Source organism: Nannobrachium achirus, assembly GCF_963921795.1.
Source record: "Nannobrachium achirus genome assembly, chromosome: 9".
NCBI classification, from domain to species: Eukaryota; Metazoa; Chordata; class Actinopteri; order Myctophiformes; family Myctophidae; genus Nannobrachium; species Nannobrachium achirus.
In genome coordinates, this window is record NC_137818.1 from 64179016 (window position 1) to 64203241 (window position 24226).

Sequence of the window (24226 nt, forward strand, 5' to 3'; positions counted from 1 at the left end):
CGCCCTCTTTCCATGCCATACCTGAAGGCAGCATTCAAGAGAATTGCCTTGTCCAAACTCTCCTGAACTTGAATGCAGCATCTTATGTTGAAAGAATTGCCCTCTCTGTGTGGAAATCCATGCCGTACGCCACATCTCCAGTATTGCCTTTTTTATGCTTAGTTTAGTGTGGTAACACGTATAAGAATAGCCAACCTCCAAGCTCAGTGAGCTTGGAGGTCTGCTATTTTCAATATTTTCACCAAAAGGCCCTTTTAGAAATTTCAGCCCCTGCCTCTCTAACATTCTCTGCACGTCCCTGTGCTTGTGTTCCAGGTGGCCTGTACCAACTGGAAGCGTGTCATGATGGTGTTGACCGGCGAGTCCGGCCGCTACTCCGACCCCCTGGACATCCCGGCCAACGAGGCCCACGTGGCGGGCAACCTCCGCACGCTCTCCGAGTACCCCGTCGCCGAGATCAACCACCGCCTCCGCACCTACCTCAAGTTCGTCTTTGTGCGCGAGCCCTTCGAGCGCCTGGTGTCGGCCTACCGCAACAAGTTCACGCGGAGCTACAACACGGCCTTCCACAAGCGCTACGGCACCAAGATCATCCGCCGGCACCGGGCCGACGCCGAGCCCGCCGCGCTGGAGAAGGGCAGCGACGTCTCCTTCCAGGAGTTCGTGCAGTACCTGGTGGACCCGCGGACGCAGCGCGAGGAGCCCTTCAACGAGCACTGGGAGCGCGTGCACTCGCTGTGCCACCCGTGCCTGATCCACTACGACGTGGTCGGGAAGTACGAGACGCTGGAGCCGGACGCGCAGGCCGTGCTCCGGCTGATCGGAGCCGACGGCGCCGTGAGGTTCCCCACCTCCGGCAAGAGCACGCGCACCGACGGGGACATGTCGGCGCGCTTCTTCAACGACATCAGCCCCTTCTACCAGCGGAAGCTCTTCAACCTGTACCGCATGGACTTCCTGTTGTTCAACTACTCCACACCGCAGTACCTCAGGACGCAATGACGGGGGTGACATTAAGGCCGATCTGTGCCGTGTTGTTGCGTGCTGATGTCGCACAGCGAAAATGGCAAATCCAGAAGTTCACAAGGCGTCGCAGTGCGACACGTTGTGAGCTTCTAGGTCTGCTATTTTCGGTGTGTCATACGGCGCACGACCAGGTATAAATCGGGTATTGGCGTCAAGGAGAGAACTTGAGGGTTTTCTGGCTCTGAAAGGGGGCGGACTGGCCTTTCTTTTGGATTCTCAAACAACGGCCGTTGGATTTGACTCAGGGAGTCAAGATTCAATGAGTGCAACCTTTTCTCTGTTGGCAATTTGCCTCTTCAGCAGGAACGACAGGGAGAAGGGGGGGGGGGTCATACATTTGCATTTGGATTACAGTCTTTCAGAGCTTTGAGGTTCAGCTGAATTCAATCAGGATGTTTTATTTAACCCGGTGGCTGCTTGAAGTTCAAGGATCTCCAAAGCACAGAATAAGCCACGGTTTTGAGCTGAATTCCCTTTTGACGACATTTCACGAGGTCACATGGATTTTTTTTTGAAGATGTGAACGTGCCTTGCTAGAGTCAAATCTAGAGGTGCCTGCTGCGGTAAACATAACGTCCTCAAGGCCCGATTCATTTCAGCCTAAGTGAGCCATAAGTAAGAAGTCACACTGACGGGAAGCGGGTTCTTCTCTTGCACACATGTGAGTGTGTTTGACTGTGAATCTCAGACTGCCACGTGTTGTCTGAAAGCCTGATCTCTCTGCAAGGCCTTTTTATTTATGTATGCCCAGAGTATTTATTAGCAACAGAGACAAACGGACTCCTCGTTTTGTGAACATTGATTGAATTTGATATGGACGTGTTGTCACAGTCGTTCTTTTTTTTTTCAGTGTGAATGTTTGGCTTGCACGTAAAGCTCTCATCTTTTGCACACAAATGATCGCCAAAAAAACAACGCAGGCTTCTGGGGAACAGCAGAACTTGAACACAGCCTTTTTGTTTCTTTTTTTTTACCAACTTGTGCTTTTTATATCTTTATCACGTGATCTTCCACCTCTCTTTGGATGCAGCACTGGCCCAAGGTTTTTGGGGGGCCCTAAACGAAAAGTCTACATATATGAGGCCCACAATTTTGGTCGAAAACTATCCCGAGGCCATAATCCAGAAAGATTCGGCACCAATAGAAAGATGTTTAGATTAATACAAAATGTAGCACACGATATTAACATGTGTCACGATATTAACCACTTATGCCCTATTTAATTCTTTAAAAGAAATCTAAAATTGTTTTATTTCATAGTTATTTGTATTGCTCGTCTGCTATTATATCTCCAAAATAGGGATATCGGGATGAACGTGGTTAAGAGGGTCTAATTATTACAGACAGACGGAAGTAAAATTGTAATGTGTATCACACTTCTAGTGTAGTTTTATGAGATTAATTGACTGGCAAAAAAATAATAATAATAATTAATATCTTGGAAGGGAAAGGGGCCCTAAACAAATGTTGACTTTGTTTAGTAGGTCGGGCCGGCCCTGCTTTAGATGTATATCACAGAGTTTCTTTGGTGTCTCTGGTTCCAGTAATAGTCTGGATGTGTCCCGGATCCCCAGTCTGTATTTAGCTCCGGGCAGGTAGCTGGGCTGAACAAACAACCACATAGCTGTGGTCAGAGGAAGCGCTGGCCCTGATCTGGAGCCCCAGTCAGAGCCTCCCTTGTCAGGGTGGACATGGGCACGGAAAGGGTTACCCACCCACAGTCATGGCCTTTTACAAGGCCCTGTTTCAGCCAGCCAAGCGCTATGGAATTTATGGGCTCTGAATTATGGAAATGTAATTGGAGTTTAAGGTAGTGATTTTTTTAATAAACAGCCAGGATATTATGCCGGGTCTAGAGACGTGTGCTCATTTTATGCTTCTACATTATTTGGTTTTTCATGGCAGAGGGAGAAAACTGGCAATGTGTCTGTAGATGTGCCAGTGTCCAAGCAAAATGACACTCTGGTAGAGGGTTTGTGCTGTGCAGTTTCCTTCCCATGATGTAATTAGCCCTATTCACGACCCGCCCACTCAGCATCCCCCGGGTGCTGAATTCACATTTTGAAGGGGTAAAACCCTGCTAAGCCTATAGAGTTAACACAGAAATCGCAAATTTAATGCAATTTCCGAATAGTAAAGTATAATATACGGCTAGCATGATCAAGAACACAAGATAGTAAAAGGCACAAAGCATTATAATTTACTTTACCGTTCGAAATAATGATTTGTTGGCTTTAAGTCCAGCTATCTCTGTTATAGTTTCCCCTTCTAAATTGTTGTCAGCACCCGGGGGAATAGGGCTAATTCCAAAAAGTGGCAAAGTATCTATTGGTTTGAAATGTATCATACGTCGCACAGTGAAACAGATATCAAAGTCACTCTTTTAGCACACACACAAATGCAAATATAATGTTAAGTATCAGGATCTTTTTATCCACCTGTTTCCGCGGGAGTTTACTGGAGATTATTTGGACCTGTTTGGACCACACTTCCGGTTTAACAGCAGACATACAAGCTCACGTTGCGTCGCAGATGCAACCCATTGTGAGCTTGTAAATCACACTCGGCTGCGGCGCCGGAAGCCCGGTACAGCCTCTGCGCAATGCACTATGGGGCGTTGGAAACTCGTGGATAAGAAGGAAAAAATGGGTGTCGTCGGGTTTGGTAACTTGAGAGTGCCTTTGAGACCTGTTTCACTGGGCAATGGAAGTAGATGAGAAGAACATTTTGGAATATAATGTAATCAGTGGAGCAACTATTGAAGATGACTCACCAATTTTTACATCATGGCAAAGTAACGACACAACCCTATCAAAGTGTAACTTTGCTTTAAACAACAACTATACTTACAGTATGTCTCCCTTTTCTTCAACTTCAACACAGATCTATCATTGCCAGCCAGGACAGTTTTATCCAAGATTGTGATCCCCCTCAAGCATGCTTTTAGAAACGTGCAATACTTTTATCTGTTTCAATGGGTAGTGCATAGGAAGCTGCATCTTTATACTGTAAGCGGTGGCTTTCCACATTTTATTACATTTTTTAACCTTTTGATCTATCACATAGATATCAAAGGGGGCTTGAGCCCCTGCCCTTTTATCCGTCTGTAAAAAAGTGCCCTCTCCAGACCATGAATGCAGTTTTTACTTTGGTGAAAGAAATGCAAATGTCCTCTTTCCATGCCATACCTGAAGGCAGCATTCAAGAGAATTGCCTTGTCCAAACTCTCCTGAACTTGAATGCAGCATCTTAGGTTGAAATCAAGAAATGTGTAGAAATCAAGCATTGTGAGCTTGGAGGTCTGCTATTTTCGATGTTTTCACCAAAAGGCCCTTTTAGAAATGTCAGCCCCTGCCTCTCTAACATTCTCTTCGCGTCCCTGGGGCCATCAAACACGTCTCACCAACTTCCCAGCTACACTTCCAAACATGGATAACAGGGATTGCTTTTGTTATTGTTTTGCGGTTGTCTTTTTATTTATTTTTTTCGCAGCTGTTTATCTCAAGCCATATTCTACAAGAAGCTGTGACTTGCTGAAAACTTGTTTTTCCCTCTCGGCTGCTTTGAGGATGTAGCATAACTGTAACTTGGTGAAACAGTTCTCTCATCTTTTAGGAATTCAGAGGACTAATAATACATATACTGTATGTACAGTAGGAAATGGTGTATGACATGTAGCGGGCAGTGGTTCTCAAAGTGGGGTCCAGGGACCCCCAGGGTTCCTTGAGGGGGGTTTCCAAATGGACCCTTAACAGGTCTAACTCTGAGAGTGTAAAAGTAGGGCTGTCACAATTATTACATAATCGTCTAATCGAAATTATTTGACATAATCGCAATTATTTTGTCATAATCGTGAATGTTGAAAAATGTTCATAATTTTAAGAAATAGTGGAAATAGCAGATCTACAAGCTCACAACGCGTCGCATCACATTGTGAGCTTGTAGATCGGCTATTTCCACTATCAATGTTCTTTTTTAAGTATAGTTGTCAAATATGTCAGTAATTTCTTTGTGTATTTAGGTTATGTGTCATATCTGCCATGTGAATCTTCAAAGCCTAAAAGCCAAACAGAAATGTAATTATCAACGACGAAAACACAATTAAATCGTTAATCGCAATTATTTGAGTGTCAATTGTGATGTAAAATGCCATAATCGTGACCGCTCTATGGAACCACTTGTACACTCCCAGAGTTATATGGGCGGTCCTTGAAATAAGAAAGGTTTGAGAGCCACTGATGTGTAGGGGATCTGATCAGAATTCTGACATCTTCCACCGTTTCCAAACGGATGTTTGTGCAGTGGAGTCAGTGAGCTGGTTGTGGTGAGTCACTCACTATGAAACGGACTCAAGAGTGAATCAGCACCAACTGTGACATATCAGCTACTGCTTCTTGAAACCACCAAAGCCCCCACATCTCAGTGAGAGTTCCATTTGTACACTCAAGATTTTCCATTAGCAATTGATTGTATTGCGTAAATCTGATGTGTAACGATGATGATGATACAATTTGGTTAAATAGTTCCCGTCAATTGAGTCTCACAAAATCTTTTCTTTTCCTTTTTTTTGGGGGGGGGGTTAATGTTTTAAAGTGAACAAAAAATGTGAACAACCTGATTTCAAGAAGAGGATACCACATAACTATCGTCGCTCTTGGGTGAAAACCTTGTATGTCCAAACCGTTCGTTTTGCATTTATCATTTTAAAAATGATTTTAACTTGTGAAAACAGCCGATCGTGCGAGGCGTTGTGTGCTTGTAGATCTGCTGTTTTCACTACTTTTGTGTGACGGCCTTGTATGATGAAGCAGGGCTTCACTTTGCGAAAGAACATACAAATTTGAAACTTGGAGATACAGGTTTCCACCCGACACGACGCTATATAAAATGGATTAAAAATGAAAACGGCTCATTTTACACGCATCTGTTCGCCAACTGCTCAGTTCACTTTGGCAGAATGACTTCAGATACCCAGAATTCATCATGGCATTTTTGTTACTTGGAGAAAAGAAAAAGCGATTCTGATCCAAGATACTCCATCACTCTGAAGTGACTGATCGTACCCAAGAAACCCCGACACTGAATCATTCACAGGAAGCATAAACGTTACTACTCCGTTTGACGACACTGTGGGTTTTTATTAAAATAGAACTGTCCAGAAAATCACAGACACTCACCACACATTTTACCACATATCATCAGCATCTCTACGGCACGCCAAAGAAAGTACAGGAGCTGAGGTCACAATGACTGAGTTTTGCATCGTCCTGCAAAGGCATACGGAAAAAAGTGCAAACCCCTTAACACGTTGACGTGGCAGTGTGGCCGTTGGTGTACGTAAGACGTTTCACGTGGCGATGAACAATTACAATGTTTTTTTTTTAATAAAGTCTCTGACTGTGATTACAGAGCACGTGTGGTGTGGTGACTTTTAGACAAAAGACACGTTTTAAAACGAGATCTCACTTTGGCAACTTTGGATGTGTAATCAAAATTAAAAAAGGGTGCTACGAGTATTGTGCTATGATGTCATGCTGCTCTACCGCAGTGGTTCTCAACCTTTTCAGGCCGCGACCCCCAAAATAATCATATTTTAACTGGGGACCCCCCCCCCCCCCCCCCCCATCCTGACGAGTACTAAGAGTTGAGGCATTACATTTAGCATAACACGGTTCTATTGTGAAAATAGCAGATCTACATGCTCACAACGCGTCGCAACGTAGATCGGCTATTTTCACAATGTCTGCCTCTAATATTTGACAATTTGGCCAATGTTTAATTTGTAATTTTAGAGGTATTACAAAGTCCTTAAATTGTCACTTTAGAAATGTGCATAAACCCTCTATACACTTAAACTTCATGTCGGTTTGTTTACTGTTGAATGAGAAAACAATGTTGCACATTAAGTGAATCATCTGGGGACCCCCCAAAATAATTTGGGGACCCCCTCGGGGGTCCCGACCCACAGGTTGAGAACCACTGCTCTACCACATCGAATTTAAAACACATTTTATGTGTGCTGCTGGAAGGTGAACCAGTCTGCTTACCAGAGAAAACGTTGGCACTGTACTTTTCTGTAAATCACAAGATATATTGATGTTTTTTCAACCCAAGAAGCGTTGCATATCAACGTTTCCAGATGCGGGCCATATCTCAATCTTAAATGGATTATACTGAAACTGATTCTCATGATGTTGGTATACAACTCAAAACAGTGCTGAGTCGGCAGGAGCAGGATCCGTACCATTCGAAGCGGCTCCGATGGAACCTCGCCTGGGCTCAAGCTGCTGACTTAAAACCCGACTCTGAAAATGCCAATCTACAAGATCAACGCATAGCAAAGTAACGCGTTGTGAGCTTGTAGATTGGCTATTTTATTTAGATATTAATAAAACAAGAAGGGGCCTAGTAAGGAGCCCTGGGGTACTTTGGTCAACTAGGGTTTAAACTTTAAAGGACAACTTAGTTTTTTTTACAACAAGGGTTCATATTTTAGATTGTAATTAGAGAAAAGAAAAGATGAACTGTTTTCATTTATTGCTCTATTGTTTTAGCGATTTTAGTATTTTGATTTCAGTGTGTGTGGGCATGTGTATAAGTGGCTTAATATGTATTTTTAGACACAATAAGCTGGCAATTTCTTTGTTAATATTCACATCTTCCCATGCAAGATTGTGGTGCATCTTGGGAATGGGCTTTTTTAAAATCAGCGTTTGTTAGAAGTAAATGGAAACATTTTAACACTCCTTTCTTTTCTCTAATGACCATCTAAACAAAGTTGTCCTTTAAGCAGAAATGAACGACGGCAATGTTTTCACTGGTTGGTTGAACTGTGGTTCAATTCTGATAGTAGCACAATTTGAGAAGCACAACGCGGCCTGACACGACTCCAAAAATACACCAACACTTGATATGTTATACTTTCAAAACTACTGTGCAACAGTGTGTTAAAGCCGCTTTTAGCAAAAGCACTATTGAACTCACAAACGGCACATTAAACATCTGGTACTGGCAAGAACACAGATTTCTAGAATCTTACTTTTATCTGTGACATTTGAGTACAGTTGAGTGACTTGAGGCTTGTCTGACATAACTGTTATTACCACTTACTTACCTGTAGTTACAAATAGTGTTTATGTGCAAGAATATATTTCACTGTTTATTATAGATGCAACGTGGTTGTGGATCACATCCCAGTTACCAACTAGTTACTAAGCTAAAGTATGCATTCCTGCTTAGGCACGTACAAATCATAACCCGTTGACCACAGGTTTCTCTTTTTTTTGCAATGCCAATAGAATAGGTGGAATATGCTGTTTATTAATATACTTTATAGGTATATATGATCAGATTTGGAATATGAGAACAGCATTTCAAATTATGACCTTAAAGGAGCTATAGTCAACTTTTTTTCTTGAAAAATGAACGTTAAAATAAAAATAATGTTTCGAAAATATTTAAAAAAAAGATTAAGCTTGTTTACATCCCTTATCAATCCATATAAAAGAATAGAAGAGGGATGTAAACAAAGTCAGGCTGACAATGGCCAAAATGAATATTTCATCATTATTTTACGCTTTTTGTGGTCAGTTTTGAACAGAAACACATATATGAAGCTTAATCTTTTTTTAAATATTTTCGAAACATTCTTTTTATTTTAGCGTCCGTTTTTCAAGAAAAAGTTGACTATACTGTATCTCCTTTAACTGTCATACTGTAGGCTAGAAGGAAGACCATCATATTGTCGATGTGCACATTATATGAACATGCTAATGAGGTTTTGTGGTTCTGGACGGTGTCCTTAAACTCTACGGCCTCAACAATGGATATAAACAAGGCTTTCTGAGTCCCCTTTATTGTTAGGGACACGTCTCTAAATACAGAGGGAACAGTCAACATCACCAAAGTACTTTCCTAGACGGTCTGTATAACCAGTTCTCAGCATTTAACAACGTGTCAGAGAAGGTTCATGTGAATTTATCTTGGCTGTAACTCTAGCGCAATGGTTCTCAACAATGGACAGTGAGAACCGGAATGGATCGGAAACCAGACTGGGTTAGAACTTTGTAAAGACGATGTTATGTACGTTTTACTGAATGGTTCAAATAGACTTCCTGGGCTCCGGGGGTCATGACATTTCCAGTGCACACTTCAAAGTAAAAATCCAGGGTGTTAATTGTACCTCGGAGAACCTTAAATTGACACTCCAGGTTTGACTGTAAACTATCAATTCAAGAAAAAGAACAAAAGAGAAAGAAATGAGTCCCTTGATGAGTAACGTGTTCCTATTCTGCCGTGATCCAAATAATCCGGGGAAAACGGTCTCATTTGCTCTGACACGGGTAATTCAATCATAGTGTTTCATACAAGTATTTCACATTTCAACCAGAAATGCATAGTACAGCACATCGTCCAAGTGTGAACCAGTGTGAGACTACTGGTTGTGTCCAAGCAGAAATCCATAAACTGTTCCCGAATGCTTAACAAAAACGGCTTCTGCTGTCTGCTGGACAGTCTGGCCTGGTGTGCACTTATGTACTACTGTATGTACGGTAGTAGTACTGCAGCACAAAGGTCCTTTTCCTCCGTTTTACTTTGATATGGACGGCTATGTTCACGTTCATCGTGGCTGCTCTACAGTACTAAGGAGAAAGGCCTCTAAACTCGCCCCCAGCATTTGGATGTTCCTCCCAGGGGTCACTCCTAGAAATGTGGGTACGTTTTGAATTCAGATCTACTTACTTATTCACACTGACTGGTCCATATAGGGGCGAAGGGGGGAAAAATCCATCTTGACCATAGGGATCATTTTTAACCCATTTAGGCTAGACAAGCTCACAGCGTGGCACAGAGTGCCGCGCTGTGAGCTTGTAGATCTGCTATTTTTGAAATCGGGTAAAAAATATTCAAAGACTTGCACAAATGTTCAAGATTTTTCAAAAACAGCAGGTCTACAAGCTTACTGCGCGGCACTCGGTGCCACGCAGCAGGCTTGTAGATCTGCTTTTTTTTCGATAGTTAAAGCATAACATAAAAGTGAGACAGATTTGCGTTCAGGCCTAAAAAATGGCTTAAACTATAAAAAAGGTACCCGTGCGAATAACGACATCCCGATGGTGAAAGTGGAGGGTGGGAGAGAGGGGAAACAGGGGGGTCTCAGAGGCCCAGGCCTTGGAGCAGCGACACCCAGCGGAAGCAGAGGGCCAGGAAGCCGGTGCCCAGCAGGTCTCCCAGCGCCGTCAGGTACGGGATGGAGAAGTTGTCTGGATCCAGGCTCCGCCTCCACATCAGCCGCACGATGAGGTCCGCCACGTACAGCAAGATGGACACCTGGGGAGGAAAGATGTTTCATGACATGATACTGACCATGATAGTGATACTGACCATGATATGGACATAATACTGACATGATACTGACCATGATAGTGATACTGACCATGATATGGACATAATACTGACATGATAGTGACCATGATGCTGACATGATACTGACCATGATATGGACATAATACTGACATGATACTGACCATGATACTGACCATGATGCTGACATGATACTGACATGATACTGACCATGATGCTGACATGATTCTGACATGATACTGACCATGATGCTGACATGATACTGACCATGATACTGACATGATACTGACCATGATGCTGACATGATACTGACCATGATGCTGACATGATACTGACATGATACTGACCATGATGCTGACATGATACTGACCATGATACTGACATGATACTGACCATGATACTGACATGATACTGACCATGATACTGACATGATACTGACATGATACTGACCATGATACTGACCATGATACTGACATGATACTGACCATGATACTGACATGATACTGACATGATACTGACCATGATACTGACATGATACTGACCATGATACTGACATGATACTGACCATGATACTGACATGATACTGACATGATACTGACATGATACTGACCATGATACTGACATGATACTGACCATGATGCTGACATGATACTGACCATGATACTGACATGATACTGACCATGATACTGACATGATACTGACCATGATACTGACATGATACTGACATGATACTGACATGATACTGACCATGATGCTGACATGACCATGATACTGACATGATACTGACATGATACTGACATAATACTGACATGATACTGACATGATACTGACCATGATACTGACCATGATACTGACATGATACTGACATGATACTGACCATGATACTGACCATGATACTGACATGATACTGACATAATACTGACATGATACTGACCATGACACTGACCATGATACTGACATAATACTGACATGATACTGGCCATGATACTGACCATGATACTGACATGATACTGACATAATACTGACATGATACTGACATAATACTGACATGATACTGACCATGATACTGACCATGATACTGATATGATACTGATATGATACTGACCATGATACTGACATGATACTGACCATGATATGGACATAATACTGACATGATACTGACCATGATACTGACATGATACTGACATGATACTGACCATGATACTGACATGATACTGACCATGATGCTGACATGATACTGACATGATACTGACCATGATACTGACATGATACTGACATAATACTGACATGATACTGATATGATACTGACCATGATACTGACATGATACTGACCATGATATGGACATAATACTGACATGATACTGACCATGATACTGACATGATACTGACATGATACTGACCATGATACTGACATGATACTGACCATGATGCTGACATGATACTGACATGATACTGACCATAATACTGACATGATACTGACATGATACTGACCATGATACTGACATGATACTGACCATGATACTGACATGATACTGACCATGATACTGACATGATATTGACCATGATACTGACCATGATACTGACATGATACTGACATGATACTGACCATGATACTGACCATGATACTGACATGATATTGACCATGATATGGACATAATACTGACATGATACTGACCATGATACTAACATGATACTGACCATGATACTGACATGATACTGGCCTGTTACTGACATGTACTGACCATGATGCTGACATGATACTATAATACTGACCATGGAACTGACCATGTTACTGACATGATACTGACAATATTACTGGCCTTATACTGATATACTGACCATGATACTGACCATGGTACTGGCCTGAAACTGACATAACACTTACATGGTACTGACCATGATACTGACTATGATACTGTCATGATACCGACCATGGTACTGTCATGACACTGACCACGTTAGTTGGTCCATGGTTTACAGTGGTTTTAGGACAGCTATGGGTGTTTTAGGCTTTCCGTTCTAGCTGTTCTAAAACCTCTATAAAAGTAGTACAAGTAAAGCCCTTTGCACACAGGCGCGTTTATCCGCACGGATAAAACGGACAATTTTTTTTTTTTAAAAGAACACAATGATTCTCTACGACCTCATGCTCACCGGATCCGAATTAGCCGTGCGACGAGTGGCTGCGGCCGTGCGTTTTTTTCTCGATCGAACCCAGTTCGATTTGTGCGTCTTGTCGCATGCGGTAAAAAACTCATCACTCCTTTTATGACTCCTTTTGGGATCCGCAGTGCCGATTCCGCACAGCATTGCACAACCAAATCCAATGCGTTTTATTCATACAGCAAACGGGGAAAAAAAACGCAACTGTCCTGTGTGCAAAGGGCTTAACTGCTGGTCAATGATGTGATCACACATCAGATCAAAGCTTTAGAAACCACAATTGGATGATCTGGGGGTTGAAGCATCAACCACATATAACTGCAACATCTGTCCCTGCCTCGGGCCTCTGTTGTGTCATGGCAGCCTCTCTCTCTCTCTCTCTCTCTCTCTCTCTCTCTCTCTCTAAATTAGAAACATGGAGCAAGAGCATCCATCTGGTAATCAGGTGGAGCACAAACAGAAGGTTTGTATCAAATATAATTCAGTGCCGACATCCTGACGTCACTCGTTCATCCCCTGGGTCACGGATAGGGATGGGACGATATGGACATTTCATATCACCATTAGTGTGACATACCACGATTTACGATATCATCACGATAATCAAAATCCATTATCCTGGGGCCGAACATTTGCCAAAAAATAGCAGATCTACAAGCTCGTGAGCCTATAGATCGGCTATTTTTTGGCAAAGACATGATAGAGATAAGAGTGAAAAAAATACTGTATCAAGAACGTATATTATAAGTACCTTTCACCAATTACGGTCTAAGTGGTACCGGATATGCAGCTCGGCAAATAAAAGGTGAATTTATTCCAGTGCATGACGGAGGACGATATCACGATAAATGAAATCTCCACGATACGATTATCGTGGGTTTTTTGTATCACGATAAACGATAATATCGCTTATCGTCTCATCCCTACTATGGAGAATATCATAAGCAATGTGGTCCAAAAATAAACAAACTGATATTGTCGGGGAGCTGGCTCTGTATCGTTTCGTTTATGACAGTCAGTCGCTCATATTTCTTATGCTCTATTCCTGGTGAAAATGTAACTCATTCGGTGGCGGTAACATTAGCGTTTTCTCGCGGTCAGTTGAAGCTTCATATCCATATGAGTCAAACCGCCAGGATCAATTGTTTATTTTTGGAACACAGTTCGTATTTGACGTGATATTAAAACTCATTCTGTGCCAATGACGTCTCTTGACGTTTTTTTTTTAAACGTTCTGTGCCAATGACGTCTTTGACGTCTTTTGTGTTTTTTGTATAGAATTTTTTTTTTTTTTTTTTTTTTCATTTTTTTTTTTTTTTTTAAAGATTTCAAAATGACCTGAGATCAGAGAGATGGTTTTCTCTGTTTGTGTGTTGGCTCCCTCGTTTAGCTGATTGAGAAAATGTGTGTCCATTCTAGTGGATGGACACTTTTTTTCATTCAAACAGCTCTATCTCTGGAACCATTTGTCTGATTGACAGAATTATTTGTGCTACTGAATCACAACAACTGTGTCTGTTTCTGTGGGGAAAAATTATAAAAAAAAAAAATTCTTTGTTTGCTATTGCATAGCAAAGAAAAACATACAAAATCAGGGCACAGCTACCTTGGAGCCATTTGGGCATTTGGCACAGAATGAGTTAAACAAGTCTATGGGAATTCTGAAAACACTGTTTTCTCTCTCAACAGTAAACAGACCATGCAGCATAATGTTTAAGTGTAGGGTATCTGCACATTTCTAAAGTGACAATTTAAGGACTTTTTAAAGCCTCTAAAATGACAAATTAAACATTGGCCAAATTGTCAAATATTAGAGGCAGAAGTTGTGAAAATAGACGATCTACATGCTCACAAGACCTCGCAACGCGGCCTAAAAAGGCCTAGAGTCTGCACACTGTTAAGGGTGATATACCGTATACTGTTTCGCTCACCGGAAATTGGCTATTTACAGCTCAAAGTGCATTGTGCGGCGATGCTTTGTTATATATGTCAGCATTCTAATCAACAATGGGGAAAACTGTATATATAGGCTATATATACCACAAATATTATTTAGAGTACCTTAATTAAATACCAACAAAATAAAGGAAAACTATTTATGTCTAGTCTCAATAAATACAAATGAAGGTTAGGCATGGGACGATACGTGATATTATCGTGATAAAAAAACAGCTCACAATAATCGTATCGTGGAGATTTAATTTATCGTGATATCGTCCTCCGTCATGCACTGGGATCAATTCACCTTTTATTTGCCGAGCTGCATATCCGGTACCATTTAAACCCTCTATAATTGGTAAAAGGTACTTATAATATATGTACTTGATACAGTCTTTTTTTTTCATTCTCTATCAAATGTCTTTGCCAAATGTTTCCGCCCGGGCATAATGGATTTTAATTATTGTGATAATACCGTAAATCGCAATTTATTTTGTCACAATAATCGTGATATGAAATTTTGATATTGTCCCATCCCTAATGGAGGTACAATGTTAAAGTGTAATAAGACGTTTATATGACATATGGAATATTGTCATTTGGTCCCCAAACATGATCTAACTGTCTAGCCAGGCATGAGGGAACTGTTGGCTTGATGTTGTCCAACGCTAGGTATTAGGTAATGGTAAACACACAGCTATCTGAAGGCACTTTACAACCATGTTGCCAAGACCCCAGATGGTGTTACCGTTGAGAAAGTCTCTTCTGCAGCCACAAGGATTGCCAGTATTGTAAAGATTGTTGTTACTATCAAAACCTCCACCGGCTGTCCGTCTGTCAGTCCGTCCATCTGTCCGTCACGCCACACTTTTGCCCTACCACTGTTGCCCGATTTTGCCCTAAAATCACGCAAAGCGGTACACAGCATCTCTAAAGTCATGTCATCAACATGGATCTGTCCCATTTCCCATATTCCCTCCTGATTGCCTAACATTGCCTTCTAAAGTTTGTGTATGCGACCTGACGGTCACTTATCTCCCGATTTAGGGAGTCTTACAGGAAAGTAAGTTCCACTGATGCTGAGGAGTTGGAGACGTATACTGTTTCATGTTACTGCTGTAGTGAGCGAGCCAGGCCCTGTGTGTGTGTGTGTGTGTGTGTGTGTGTGTGTGTGTGTGTGTGTGTGTGTGTGTGTGTGTGTGTGTGTGTGTGTGCGTGCGTGCGTAATGTTTTGCATGTGTACACGTGGATTACGACTTGAGTTAATTTTTCACTGGCAAGGTGACACATTTCTGTGGCTGTATTCTGTTTATGTAGAGCAGTGGTTCTCAACCTGTGGGTCGGGACCCCCGGGGGTGGGGGGGGTGCCCAAATATATTTGGGGGGGGTCCCCAGATAATTAACTTAATGTGCAACATTGTTATCTCTCTCAACAGTAAACAAACCATCATAAAGTTTAAGTGTATAGAGGGTATATGCACGTTTGTAAAGTGACAATTTAAAGGGGAAGACCACCCATTTTCAATATTGAACTATGTCATTAATATACCTTAGAGGAGTTGTGTGGAAATAGTGTGTGTGTGCGTGCGTGCGTGCGTGCGTGCGTGAGTGCGTGCGTGCGTGCGTGCGTGCGTGCGTGCGTGCGTGCGTGCGTGCGCTCCTGTCCCCACCTGCACCAGAGCAGCAGTCAGGTACAGCAGGGTGAAGGCCAGGCTGATGGGGGCCTCCCCGCCCTGCAGCAGGGAGATGGCGTACAGGAACACCAGGTGACCGGGGACCACCAGCATCAGCAGCACTCTGGCAGACTTGGAGTTCACACCTGAGCAGACCAGAGGAGGAACCTTCTAATGCAGGGGTCTACAAGTTACAGGGGGTCCTCAGAGTTACTACAGGCAGGGGGGTCCTCCAAATGTTTGTGTGATAGAAACTTTTTTTTCTCCTTTTGTATATTAACCACTTGAACCCTCCCGTCCATATTCTGAGAACTTTAGCCACAAATAGCAGATCTACAAGCTCGCTACGAAGCGTTGTGAGCTTGTAGATTGGCTATTTTCGGCAAAGAGCTTTGGTGTAGAGGGGAAAAAGAGCAGATTAAGTACAGAGTGAAAGGCCAAGTTTATTGAAGGTTCAAGTGGTTAAATATCTGAAAACACAATTTGTCATGAATCCAAAATACACTGATAATTGTGCTGTCAAACAATGAAACTATATGGAATCTATGAACAGGTTGTGGGGGTCCCTGCTTCATCTCTCAACTAAGGGGTCCTTGGCCTGAAAACGTTGCTTTATCCCAGACCTGAGACTGATTCTAAAAAACAAGCCTTCTAAATCCAAACAGTTTTCTATGTATGTTATGTTTTATACTGTACAACCACAATCTAAATTTTTATCTTCAATCTTTCTGGGATTGAATGGGTTATTTTAGCTCCGGACCGCCTGGAACCCCCCGGGGGTCCCTGGACCCCATGTAGAGAATCAGTAGGAATTGGAAGCACAGAGTGTACAGTATACCTGAGGAGAAGAAGGTGATGCAGGGATTGGGCCAGTGCTGCCTCATCTTATAGGGCAGAACCCCGGGAATACTCCAGAAGTGGAGATACGTGGAGATCCTGCTGGCCTGAATGGCCACCAGGTTGCCACCCACACCTAGAGAGAGAGAGAGAGGGAGAGAGAGAGAGAGAGAGAGAGAGAGAAACAGTGATTGATTGATTGATTGATTGATTGATTGATTGAATGATTGATTCATTCAGTCATTCAGTCATTCATTCGTTGTGTGAGTGAGGCGTTATTTGGAATTGTGTATGAGTTCTGGGCAAACCCCGCCCACGGACTCGTCTGATTGGCTGAACCGGAGCTAGGGAGCGCTCCTTTTTGTTTGCTTGGACCGCGCGGAGGTGGCGAAAGGCGGGGGGATGAAGATTTACTATTCTGTCCCCCAGTGTATGTAAGCCGGACGGCGCTGAGTCGGCTCATGCGACCTTCACAAGTTCACAACGCTCGACACGACGACTCGCTCGCTCGCGCCCGCTCGGCGGTGTCTCACGTGGCTCAAGGTCGCCTGAGACACGGCGCGCCTCCGTCATGGTCAATGGAAACAAGCGCTCCCACCCAGAACTCATTCCAAATCAAGCGTGAGTGAGAGACAGACCCAAGTCACGTCACGTCACGTCACACTTTTCCCCTACTCATATCTCCGGAACCATTGCCCCTATCCTTGCCAAACTGTGCACACACATTCCTTGGCTGCCAAACCACAACCTCCATTTCTCGCAATACACATTTTTGGACACTGCTCCTACAGATGTTGCCCTAAAATCACGCGAAGCGGTACACAGTATCTCTAAAGTCCCATTTCCCATATTCCCTCCTGATTGGCTACAATTCCAATCTCCCTAAATCTCCCAATTTAGGGAGTCTTACTGGTGATATAATACATCATTTCAAAAGGATTCACATCAGAGATCTAATCCATGGCTGTGATTTGACTTCCCGACTAGTTTAATATGAATCAGGATTTCAGGATAGAGCGTTTCTTACACATGAGACATTAGGTGATACAAATGACAGTTAAACGTCTCTCTCTTGTGTCTACGGGCTTATTTGCTTTGCAAAGTAGAAATCAGTCTGGCAAGGCTGACAACGGGAGAAGAATGTTCTTTTCCACTGGGGCCAGTAAATACTCTTGCCTAGAACTCAGTAACGCTTCATATTTGGAGGCACAGCTGACAAGCCTTTTTAGCCAAGTTATGAAAGCAGTCACACACTGCCAGAGTCCTCATCCATGAGCCTGCCAGCAGCAGCCTGCTGTGAGGCCCCACAGATCCCCACAGGGCCCCGGCAGCCTCTACACAGCAGGGGTCTTCAACGTTTTCAGGCCAAGGACCCCTTAGTTGAGAGAAAGATGTAGCAGGGACCCCCACAAGCTAGTTGCGTGGTTTGACAGCATCAGTGTATTTTGGGTTCATGTCAATTTGTGTTTTCAGATATTTAACCACTTGAACCGCCGATACGTAATACACTTGACCTTTCACTCTGTACTTAGTCTGCTCTTTTTCCCCTCTACACCAAAGCTTTTTGCCGAAAATAGCCGATCTACAAGCTTGTGAGCTTGTAGATCTGCTATTTGTGGCTAATGTTCCCCGAATATGGACGCTATAGGGGTTCAAGTGGTTAATAAAAAAAAGGAGGAAAAAAAAGTTTCTATAACTCAAAGATTTGGAGGACCCCCTGTAGTATAACTCAAAGATTTGGAGGACCCCCTGTAGTAACTCTGAGGACCCCCTAGGGGTCCCGGACCCCCTGTTGAAGACCCTTGCTATACATTGTTTCACCCTCTTTTCTTTTTCTTACCTGGGGAGGGCACCCCAACACTTTGAAAAGTGAGAAGACAAAAAAGCGTGTTGGAAAAGACATCAACACACAGGAAAACGTACGGAAAGTGTGCAGTCATCCAACAGTGAAACGAGATCCGGCATACTGTATGTAAAATCCATATGTGTTCCACTTCTAGATGGTATGGGACATAATGTGTTCTTCCTAGTATAGACTGTGTGGGCCTCAAGAAGACAAAAGAATATGACATTGTTACTGCTCCTCCACTTCTGAAATATGATCCATATTTATCCTTCAACAAAAAGATCAGTTCAGGATTACAGGATTACAAAGGATTACCGCTGTGCATGTCCACACATTTCAGTCTCTTGACAATGTAGTTCTTACAGCCAATGATACTGAGTGACATGATACTGACATGATACTGACATGATCAGTCACATGCACACATATACATCAAAGGGGGCTTGAGCCCCTGCCCTTTTATCCGTCTGTAAAAAGTGCCCTCTCCAGACCATGAATGCAGTTTTCACTATGGTGAAAGAAATGCAAATGCCCTCTTCTCATGCCATACATGAAGGCAGCATTCAAGAGAAATGCCTTGTCCAAACTCTCCTGAACCTGAATGCATCATCTTATGTTGAAGGAATTGCCCTCTCTGTGTAGAAATCCATGCTGTTACGCCACATCTCCAGTATTGCCTTTTTTATGCTTAGTTGTGTGGTATCAAGTGCTGAAAACAGCCGACCTCCTAGGTCTGCTATTTTTAATATTTTCACCAAAAGGCCCTTTTAGAAATTTCAGCCCCTGCCTCTCTAACATTCTCTGCATGTCCCTGGACATGATACTGACTTGATACTGATACTGGATGATACTGATAGATGAAGACATGTCTGGTAAAGAAACTCATAAATGTCAGGCCTGATTTCCACAAACAATTCAAACGGCTCTGTAGTTACATATAATGTTGAGATACAAATCCGTGTCTAAGCCTTTTAACATCAAAACACCCGTCCAAGAAGTACACGGTGCTTCAGACACCAACACACATGCCTCATTCTGAGAGATGGAAATGTCTCGCGGTTGGTTCTGGTCACAACACAACAACACAATGTGCTGGTGTGTGCAAGCCAGCAGAGGGAAACTCAAACCAGATTGGTGTGTGCAGCATATGACAGCTGAGAGCAGTATAATGAAAGAGAGAAGGGAGAGAGAGAAAGAGAGAGAGAGAAACAGATGAATAATTATAATCTGAGATAGAGAAAAGAGAAACGAGAAACACAGGACAAAGATGGAGAGACAACGGGAGAACGAGAAATGGAGTGATGAAAAGAAAGTGACGCTTAAGGTACAACTTTGTTTTTTGCAACAAGGGTCCATATTTTAGATAGTCATTAGAGAAAAGAGAAGATGAGTGTTAAAATGTTTTCATTTACTTCTTTCTATCATTTTAGTGATTTTAACACTTTTGATTTGCATGCATGCCCCCAAGCTGGGGGCATGCATGCAAGTGGCTAAATATGTATTTTTAGACACAATAAGCCCATTCCAAGATGCACCACAATCTTTCATGGGCAGATGTGACTTATGGGGGCTGGTGTAAATAGTAACCAGTAAGACTCCCTAATCGGGAGATAAGCGACCGTTGGTCGCTTATCTCCTGTCACACTGCTGACATCAGTATGACATCACACCGTACACAAATGACCATAGCAACCATGTTTTTTACAGGGCCTGGGATTGATGACATCAGAAATCTCCATATATGGGCATGAAAGGGATTTTGTTTCTGGAAATATGTCTGTGGGGTGCCACATTTGGAATAAAACACTTACATCACACATCTGGATATCCATACAGCCCATCTAGTTTGCCTGTGTCCATTTATGCCCATATATCTGATGACATTGGGACAATGATCTCCATATATGGGCATAAAACTTATGTTAATTAGTAAAGCCTGGGGATCTCCATATATGGGCATGAGGGGTACCCTAAAAGGGCATCATCTGGGAATAGCAAATATAGTTATCCTAGAAAGTGAAAATCTTACATCAAAGGCCATAACTACCTACCTACCACCATACTGCATTCCTCATTAAACTACCTACCAGTAAGATGCCTAAGGGAGAAAAGCAAAGGGCGAGGTTGCACCATTTCTTGGTCTTCTGGCCAGTGATGTATATCGGACCATTTAACCATATATGGAGACATCTGGTACCCATAGATATTCACAGATATGGGCTTAATATTGATGACATAAGGGATCTCCATATATGGGCGTAAAAGGGATTTGGTTCCCCTGGCATCACAGGGATCTCCATATATGGGGCTAGCAGGTTGGCAGGCAGACAGGCAACGCATGGAGGTTGTGAAAACGATCTCGCAGCGCACTGCGTGGAGATCAGGGCTTTTATAGAATGGAGGTTGATGGCAGCCAGGTGAGTGAGATTAGTTGACCAGAGACAGGTGCGCCAATCTGGAAAGCCAGGAGCCAAGCCTACGCCCACACACAGACAGACAGACTAACACATAGAGACACACGGGCGCCTACAAATTCACGCCCCCTATTGTGACAGCGGCCCCACTTTGGGTAACCCCAGGGCTCCACAGGCGGCGTCGCGTTGCTCTGCGACTTTGACGTCCGACCGGCTCCACCGCAGCGCAGCGGCTGTGACTGGGAGGTATTCATTCTATGGCCAATACAATAGCCCATTTCCAAAACAACATGAAAATCACTTTCAAACAGGAATACAACTATTTGTGACCTGAATGTGAACGTATAGAGCACACTATGTTCACAGCAGAGAGCAGCAATGCACCACTGACCACTTTGTTTTGTCAATACATAATTTTATCAAAGTAGATCGCTGTAATTACATAAAAAAATATGCTAGGATTTTTGGGACATATAGTCACCCTTGTGAATGGATAGCCAACAGCAGAAACGTACGTATATAGCCTACATTTACGTATATAGCCTACATTTAAATATACAAAGCATTTATTCTAGTGCTGTCCGAGTTAACTAAATTAATCGCAATTAACTCACCGTTATGTTAATCGCGATTAATTATTTTAATCGCAATTAATCGCATATTTAGAAACATTGGCTACAATATCGGCTATATTGGCTACAAGGTCCATCCCTGTTGATGTAACAAAAATACAAAGTATAAATAAAGCATAAAGGTGGACACAACAGTAATCATATTAAGTTAATTTAGCAGATCCTTATACCCATCAGCTGCAGTCTGTTTAATGCAATACCATTATGATCATAGGCGGCGGGTCAATAAGGCCAGGGTAGGCTGTGCCTTCCCAAATGCTACGCTGGGTATTTTGCAAATTATATAATATATGAGCCGCGGGGGCCCGGCCGTCAGCCTCCGACTGACAGTCAGTCTCAGTCCAAATGAACGTCAATCTGTCATCGCGCTGCCTCTGTTACACCTATTTCCTGTTATTTTTCTGAGTAAAATGTCACACATTGGGAAGAAGTAAAGGGGGACACTTTATTGTGAAGGACAACAGGAAGAGCATTCACAGACAGACAATGTTGTTTTGTTTACGTTTAGTGAGAAGTGTAGTGATGATGGCTGCAGTGGACCGCGCACTTTCAAAACCTTTTGTAATTTGTATCAACTAAAATATACCACAGACACTTTCAAATGAGACAGGCAGCGATGCACAAGCAAACAAAGGCATTAATCATGACGTCGACATTGGACAATTACGCCAGCGAGGAAACTATACAATGATATTATCATCATCACGGATACTTTCTGATTCTGGAAGTGGAACACTTCATCTGTGAGTATTATTTTATTGCCTGAACAGGTCAACTGTTAGGACTTCTCCTCTCTATCGCGCAGCTGAAAGCCTGTATCAACAGAATAATTGTGTGTGTGTGTGTGTGTGTGTGTGTGTGTGTGTGTGTGTGTGTGTGTGTGTGTGCGCGCGTGGCTGCGCCGTCACCGTGCGTAATTTGGTTGCATAAGATGTGATGTGTGTGCATACTGTTGTCTATTGTGTAGACCTACAGATTGTTGTCATTGTGTCAGATAGGTCTGTAACTGTTTGGGTCGCTGTATTCTTGTATATAAATGGCATGGAGCCAGTGTCTGTTCCTGGTCAAGATGCCAGAAAACACAGAACAAAACAGTCATAAAAAAAAAGAAGAAGAAACTGTTCCTTTAGGACCTGTACTTACTCTGACTGAAAGTGGTTATTTCACCATGAGGTTAATTTCGCCTTAAAAAAGGAAAAAAAAAAAAGAAAAAAAAAAGTTTTTTTTTTTTTTTTTTATAAATAAATAAAATCGGGAAAATCGATTCTGAACTTTGAAAATAGATTAATTGAATCGCCAGCATTAACATCACGATAATATAGTGAATCGATTTTTTTGCACAGGCCTAATATGGGCATAAAATGGATTTGGTTACCCTGGCAACACGGGGATCTCCATATCTCCATATATGGGCATAAAGGGGATTTGGTTCCCCTGGCATCACAGGGATCTCCATATATGGGCATAAAAGGGATTTGGTTCCCCTGACATTACAGTGATGTCAGTGGCTGGTTCTACAGAGGGGATCTCCATTTATGGGCATAAAAGGGAATGTATGTATGATGATGTCAGATATCATAGACGTCATAGGACTTTCACATAACGAATAACTGAGTAAGCATGTAAACCCGTAAAATCTATATTTGGGCATGGCTGATTTATGACCTCATCATGATGACACGAGCAAACACAGCTGAATTGTATAAATGATCAGTGCAGAAACCAACAGAAGTATTTGACCAAGACTCTTGATCTTCAAGAACCCTGAGAACCTGTATTGTTTGGTATTTTACCATTTTTGGTGTTTGAAATGTTGAACTGGACTTTACATCGTGAAATCTGTCGGTAGATAATGCCGGTCTTATATAAGGGTCATTTGTGTACGGTGTGATGTCATACTGATGTCAGCAGTGTGATGTCATACTGATGTCAGCAGCTATGTCTCTATATATGGAGTTATATGTTGTTCGTGTCCAAATATGGGGCTTGTGAGGTCAGACTTAGTGAGATTCGTCGGTTATCTCCATATATGGAGGGATGTAGGGTAAAAAACATGGTTGCTATGGTAAACAGTTGGTTGCTAAGGTAAAAAAACATGGTTGCTATGGTAAACAGTTGGTTGCTAGGGTAAAAAAATGGTTGCTATGGTAAACAGTTGGTTGCTAGGGTAAAAAAACATGGTTGCTATGGTAAACAGTTGGTTGCTAGGGTAAACAGTTGGTTGCTAGGGTAAAACCATGGTTGCTAAGGTGGTTGCTAACGTACACTAACAGACCAGCAACAACAGACTGTTGCCACAGCAACGTACACAAAGGTTTGTGTACACATGTGGTG

At 42.6% G+C, this 24226-nt stretch overlaps 2 protein-coding genes across 2 annotated transcripts in view; one reads left to right on the top strand and one right to left on the bottom strand.

The window, feature by feature from the left end:
- LOC308291062 (carbohydrate sulfotransferase 11-like) overlaps positions 1–1002 on the top strand; it is a gene marked incomplete at its 3' end in the record, with an annotated part of 53367 nt that extends 52365 nt beyond the window's left edge. The window contains exon 4 of the mRNA XM_080732975.1: positions 316–1002. Coding sequence (XP_080589101.1) covers positions 316–1002 — 687 coding nt within the window. The remainder of the gene's footprint in view (positions 1–315) is intronic.
- Positions 1003–6751: 5749 nt separating this feature from the next.
- Positions 6752–24226, bottom strand: part of LOC308291575 (solute carrier family 41 member 3-like) — a 67158-nt gene continuing 49683 nt past the window's right edge. Inside the window, exons 9-11 of the mRNA XM_080733617.1 lie at positions 17002–17136; positions 16161–16309; positions 6752–10356 (exon numbers count right to left, since the gene is read on the bottom strand). Coding sequence (XP_080589743.1) covers positions 10183–10356; positions 16161–16309; positions 17002–17136 — 458 coding nt within the window. The 3' untranslated portion in view covers positions 6752–10182. The remainder of the gene's footprint in view (positions 10357–16160; positions 16310–17001; positions 17137–24226) is intronic.